Source organism: Cyprinodon variegatus, unplaced genomic scaffold (genome assembly GCF_000732505.1).
Source record: "Cyprinodon variegatus isolate N-32 unplaced genomic scaffold, C_variegatus-1.0 Scaffold110, whole genome shotgun sequence".
Classification (NCBI taxonomy): domain Eukaryota; kingdom Metazoa; phylum Chordata; class Actinopteri; order Cyprinodontiformes; family Cyprinodontidae; genus Cyprinodon; species Cyprinodon variegatus.
In genome coordinates, this window is record NW_015150563.1 from 977849 (window position 1) to 984770 (window position 6922).

At 43.7% G+C, this 6922-nt stretch overlaps 1 protein-coding gene across 1 annotated transcript in view; it reads right to left on the reverse strand.

The window, feature by feature from the left end:
• LOC107084858 (titin-like) overlaps positions 1 to 6922 on the reverse strand; it is a 21902-nt gene that overhangs the window by 11331 nt on the left and 3649 nt on the right. Inside the window, exon 2 of the mRNA XM_015374906.1 lies at positions 2151 to 3288. Coding sequence (XP_015230392.1) covers positions 2151 to 3235 — 1085 coding nt within the window. The 5' untranslated portion in view covers positions 3236 to 3288. The remainder of the gene's footprint in view (positions 1 to 2150; positions 3289 to 6922) is intronic.

The following is a 6922-nucleotide window of genomic DNA, read 5'->3' on the forward strand; positions in this document are numbered from 1 at the left end:
TTGATTGCAGATGTTTCTAGTAGTCCCCATTGATTTTGCTTGTAAAGCGGGGAGAATGGCGCTAGACTTACCGCACCGTGACCTCACTGCTGGAAGATGGCAGGAGGGAGGGGTTACTATATTTGGGCAAAAATGGCCGCTCCCAGACTCAGTGATCGTGACAAAGTTTGTTATTTTTATTTTATTTACTGATTAACGCTAAATTCATTAAATCACGGTTAAAGTATTAGTTTTAAGTATAAATAATGATCTGTTGATTATTCCCTGCTGACCGGACTTTTCCTTTAAACTATTTTTTCAAACAGGAATTTACTTTCCCCCCCCCCGATCTAAACACAAGGAAAGCTTTACGTAGAAAAGTAAAGAGTAACGTTGAACAGAAAGCAGGTGGGTGTCTGGAAACAGACGAGGTTCTCCTCAGGATCAGGCCCAGACTCTGCAGGGATGCTGGGAACAAACCAGAGGGACGGCTGAGTACGGCTCACTTCATCCGCCACCAGAACTGTTCTGTTAGAACATGACATCACTCTGCACCTGCAGCCGCACCTCTTGGATCCTCGCCGCATTTCTACAGCATTTTTTCCAGGACAGCTGTACAACTGGTCAGGATTGGAATGTGTGTGGGAAGATTTCACCTTTTTTTTGGGGTCTGAAATCCCCAAACCCCCTTATGGGTACAAGAATCTGTACAAAGAAGGGTCCATGGCAGACATATTTGAATTAGTAATAATTTGGAATGAGGACTGAGGAAATAGAGGATGGATCTACGTACTTCATTAAAAGAAGATCTAATCTAATCCAGACGAGCAGCATGACTCTACAGGATGACAGATGACGGTCAGAGGGCGTTTGTGGAACATCAAAACACCAACAGATATTAAGAAGGAACATTTTAGGACTCGGACTGATGTTCAGTTTGTTTCTGTTAGCAGGCTAGTCTTCCCATGGCTTTGATTGGCTGGTTTAAGCAGAACAGAAGAACGGTGTGTAGTATTCCCTTCAGAGGAAAGCACAAACAGGCTCTAACCAGAGTAGAAAAAGAAGTGGGAGGCTGCGTTGCACAACTGAGCAAGAAGATAAGTACATTAGAGTCTCTATTTCAAGAAACAGACGCCTCACAGGTCCCCAACTGGCATCTTCATTAAATAGTACCTGCAGTAGCCTGTGCTGTCCTCTGAAGGGAGTAGCGCACACCGTTGTAAGAAATCTTCAATTTTTTTGCAATTTCTTGCATGGAATAGCCTTCATTTCTAAGAACAAGAATAGACTGTCGAGTTTCAGATGAAAGTTTGTTTTTTTCTGGCCATTTAGCGCGTTTAATTGACCCCCCCAAATGTGATGCTCCAGAAACTCAATCTGATCAAAGGAAGGTCAGTTTTGTAGCTTCTGTAACGAGCTAAACTGTTTTCAGATGTGTGAACATGATTGCACAAGGGTTTTCTAATCACCAATTAGCCTTCTGAGCCAATGAGCAAACACATTGTACCATTAGAACACTAAACTGATAGTTGCTGGAAATGGGCCTCTATACACCTATGTAGATATTGCACCAAAAAACAGACATTTGCAGCTAGAACAGTCATTTACCACATTAGAAACGTATAGAGTGTATTTCCTTAAAGTTAAGACTAGTTTAAAGTTATCTTCATTGAAAAGTACAGTGCTTTTCCTTCAAAAATAAGGACATTTCAATGTAGCCCCAAACTTTTGAACGGTAGTGTACATACATTTCTCTCTCTCTCTTTCAAAAGATATATGTACATATATCTGTGTACACCTGTATACATTTGTTTGTGTATATAGCAATAAAACATTATAACAATGTATCAGTGGCTGTGCTTTGCAACATGCACCCATCCTATCACAATATTCTATTACTCTTAACCCCACTGAGAATATTCAAATACAATGAACAATTTGTGTTTTCTGCAAAAAAACAAATCTGTGAGAATGAGTTCAATATTCAGCGAGTTAAAGTTGATTTAATTAGTTCTGTTCCTGTTCAACACATTAGAGAGCAGAGCTGTGGACTGCCCAAAGATGGTGCCACCAAATGTCAGCGCCCATAGGTGAAAGGACCGATGCAGGGGTTTACTCTTAGGTTTATGGTTTCTGATGAATATAACCTCCATCAACCGGACAGGACTTACCTCGGACATTCCTCCGGAACGCCGGCATCGCTGCTCCTAGATTCCTCACTCGGCTCTTTTGGTGCTGAAACTTTGGAGTCCGATGCTTTTTGTCGCAGCTTATGGTTTGCTAGTAATACCTTTAAGTTCTTCTTCATAGGATGCAGCTCAGAGTTCGCCTTGCCTTCGTTACCATTCAAGTCTTTGCTCGAGGTGCCCGTCGGTTTTAGGCCGCATGAGTTGACCTTGTCCTCCTTCAGTTTCTTCACAAATGGGTTGTAGTTAACCTTCAGCTGAGTAAACTGGGGGTTTTGGTAGGAGGTGACGGTCATAAATTCAGTCTGGGGGAAAGTGAACGTGAGGACATTGGGAGCATTCAGCCTGAGGTCTTCTCCAGCGCGGTCTGCAGGAACCAGGTGGAGCTGCGGTAAATACCGCTGCATTGGACGAAGGAAGATGTTCCCCTCCTGCTCTGAAATGTCGTTAGTGAGTTTCAGTTTGTAAAAGGAAACTGGACTCTGCATCCAGTGTTGACCTGTTGCTGGGGAATCTGGGTGAACAAAAGGTTTGCTCTTTACATAGCACTCCGCTTTTTTGCAGACCTGCCAGCTCTCACCCGTCCACTTGTACTGACTGTTTTCCAAAGGCTCAATGTCCATCATCAGAGAGTACTTCCTGGATGGCTGCAGGCCAGAGATGTGGAAGCGGAGATACGGGAACATTCTGCTGCCTTGTTTGGTCAGAATCATCTCCGTCCTGCATTTAAAGAACTCGTTCCACATGCTGTTGTTGTCTAGCGTCACTTTGACACCTTTGCAGATACAGTCAGGTGGAATGAAGCCAGAGGGAACGTTTAGGCTGCTGGGATGCTTCAGTTCGCCCATCTTCACCGCGGCCTCCTTAGCGGGGAGCATCTTGACTTTCTTGGTAATCTTTTTTTCGCCAATGGACACAGAGATGCCCTGAACAGCCGTGACGTTTTGGAACTTTCCTGTTCTCAAAGTCACGAGGCCGGCAGGCGAGTGATCAGCTGCTGGAGCTGCAGCGGGGGCAGTCGCCCCTTCCTTCAGGATCACCATGCCTTGACGAGTCTTCATAGAGGCCATGAACCCATTGCTGAAGGATCCCACGTCTCTGCATCATACTTCAAGAAGGCATTCTGAAACAGAGGGTCCAAAGCGTGTCAGTAAATTTAGACAATTCAAAGCAAATTCTGCCAACAGAAACAGATTGTTTTCTATGCCAATATCTACAGGCGGGTTTTGTCCCCTTGGAAACACATCGACACAGCCTTGTAACAGCCAGAGCTGCTACAGGATTGCTGAAATACCCGCTGAGACAAACATCTCTGCATCAATTAATCATCCTAGATTTGCTTTGTCTTTTTCCCCCTGTTTGAAGGGGGAGCGTCTTTCTGAAGCTGCTCCTAACCCCGAAATCCCACAACCTCCGTCACCGCCCCGCCCCGTTCCAGGCCAACTGCCCAAAGCAAAGCCTACAGCCTCCCTGTTCCTCCCGTCCTGCTCCGCTCTGACTTGCTTGGAGCTCAAGGAGAGCATGCACTATATTATTATTAAACGCATGGGAGCAAAACATGCAGAAATTAACGCTTCATTTATTATGACATATTAAAAAAAATCCCCACCAGCATCCAGCATGTGTGCAGTTTCTGCCCAGATATTTTCCTTTTGTTGTGGATTTTTCTAACTAGGATCATCCATGGTTTGGATGAACTATGTTTGCTCTCTGCCTCCAAACTCAGCATCTCTTCATCCAGGCCTGAGATAAGAAGTTTGTTTGGAAGTTTTGAGAAGCGCTTTTTGAAGCTGTTGTGAATGGATTTGATTAAACTTTTAAGTCTCTCAATATAAAATAAATATTGTGACGTAGATGACAAATCTGCTTCCTGGTCTGTTGAAGTACCAATAGTTTGCATCCAATCATTTAAATAAACAGTCTTAGTTTTTGGGAATGTATACAAATTATGCTCTAATCTGTAGTGACTGATGCGTTGTTACTATAATTTCATTAGACAAACCGGATCTCTTCCACCTTCTCTTTCCCGTTTGGTGCGATTGAAATTGCGGATCTTGACCTGGCCGGAACCGGAGCGGAGTAAAAAGTAGCTCAGCTCCGTAAGGTGTATGTGGACGGAAACATGCGGAGGAGTAGCAGTGGATGTGGAACAGCTCTCATTGGTTAATGTGACAGACAAATACTCTGCATGACGTACGAGAGCGGAGAGGCGACAGAGGATGTGGAATCTGGGGGTTAGTTTAGTAGCCCGTCTTTTCCTGAGGAGACTAAACACTGAACCCTTAGCCCGGCCAGCCAGACTGAATTAACGGGGCATCATCAAGTCTGGTAAAGCATGAAGGTGGGACTTTACCATGCATCACACTCTGCACCTTTCTGCTAGCATGATAGCAATATGCTGATTGCAACCAGGCTTTTATCAAGGAATATTCCAAAGGGTGTTCACCTTGGTGTATAACATCTTTAGCCTTTGCTCAGCGTAGGAGGGTTGAGGGGGATCCTCCCCCAGAAAATGTTGAAATTTAGACTCCGAAATGTTATTTCCTGCATTTAGAGGTGGAATGCAGCTAAACTTTGTCTTTGTTCCAATACTATTTTAGTCCTGATTATGTGAAGTATGTGTGTTTGACTAGAGGTGGAAATTTCATAAGAAGCTCATTTTTAGGAACAATATTATGTTTCATAGGTTAATTCAAACAATCAGTATGTCTGATGCTACTCTCAGACTGAATGCCATCAAAGAAGCTTCTGCTGCTTCATTTCTGCTGCTTATCTACATTAAGATCAGAAGTCCAGTAAAGTTTGTCCAGATGGGTCTGATGCTTCTGTTGCTCCTGTGTTCAATGCAGAGAGCAGCTTTGCTATATTAGCTGTGATCAGTGGGTAAAAAGTAGTGTGAATCTATGTTGAAGTGAGAAAGTCCTCCTGAAAACATGGTCTGTGCAGTCAGTTCATCCAGATTACCATCCTGCCTTCAAATATTTCTCTGTGGGAGCCGCTCAGACCCCCACATACCGGTGGGCGTCACTGGGAATCCCCAACAGCAGCTGCCTCAGACCCGCTCGCCTCTGTTTGTGGCGGCTGGAAGTAGATGTTTTTCAGGTATGTGCTAAAAACTGCAGGCACCAGGATAATAAAAGTGAACGTTTTGCCGGCAGGTTTCTACATTTTAGGTAAATTTAGGCGTTAATAAACTGTTTTAGAGAAGTGATCATAGCACTGTGCATCAGCAGTGCTGTGTCTGTCTCCCTGCCAGCTCATACATCAGCTCCTCTGATTGGTTGATGTGGCGCGTCCAGCAGCTAAAGTTCAATATTTCTGCTGCCTGTGAAACGTTGAACAGTTGAACAAAGTTTCCAGGGAAAAAATGAGGGCGTACCGAAGCCATACATCCCAAAAAACAGGGAGTACAATTTCTAATATTTTTTAGTAAAGGTCATACAATGTACGCCTGTACGCATTGCTAGTTAAAAGCCTGATCACAACGGAGCAATGTTTAAATGACCTTAAACATTAATAACAAACATCTTTGATGTCATAAAAAAGGACATATTTGCTATTTTTTGAGCTACATGTTTCACAGACAACAAAATTACAAAAACAGAGCGAGCCGCTTATAGTTTGGCGTTGGATCCGTAATTATCCGATTAGCTCTAACCTGATGACGCAGTTGCAGGTAGTCCCACCGTTAAAATCTAGATCCACAGTAGCAGCTCTGATACATTTTCACGGTGCATCCGCCTGAACACTGAATTATCAGTCAGTAAAAGCTTTCCTTAAGCTCCATAGTTCTGATAAAACATCAGTCAGTCTTCGTTGCTGTTGACTACAGGAAGCAGGGAGGCTCAGAAACCATACAGAGCTGTCCTTCTGGACCGGAGGGGTAAATGTTTGCTAATGCTAAAAGCAGTCTAGTAGACTCAACTTAATAATAGTTTTCTGTGATATCCATCACCACCGTCTCTACCAGGAAACCTGGCTTAGTTTAGTTCTCACAACATAAAATGCAAGAAACTAGAAGATTTACAACCCGGTAAAGAAGCTTGTTTTTTAAATCGACGTTTCTCCATCTGTAAGATGGAAAGATGGCCTGAAAACATCTGACTGGGAGGAATCTGCATAATCTGGTCTATTTACTGTTGGGAGTTACTGAAATAAATGAGCTTTAGTAGAATGTCCATCTAAGTGTCTGTATTTCTTCCATATTTGGTGTGCTTCAACATGATGAATTTGGACAGACTAGGACTGCCTCTGATGTCCGACTCCACATCAAATAAGCCACTGAGGCTCAGGCAGAGTCAGAGCTGTGAGGCCAAGATGTGATGAAAAAGGAAGCGAGTGTATCTCAACTCCAACAATCCATTTCGACAGAAATCTAATGGAAATCTTTGGCTTGTTCAGCCTGATCCTGTCTACCTCCTGGCTCTCCTTGGAAGCAGAACCTGCTGAGGCTGCATGCTGCTGCAGTGCGGTGAGAGAGTCCCGGGTTCAGGCCTAAAACAATCACTGAGTTTGGATGGTCAGTCCAAAATGCTGGATGACCTTATGATGAAGTGGCTGAGAGTGTTCATGGTTGTCCAACCAATGCCCGGTGACCTATACACTGCTGGGGGGATCCATTCAGCTTCATTCCATCTCTATAATTATGCTGCTATAGGCTTAGTCTGCTGGAGGACATAGGGACCCCTTTTTCATAATTCTGCTTCATTCTATCTCTATTCTCCCACTCTGCAGAATCTGTTAGTTCAATCTCTAAC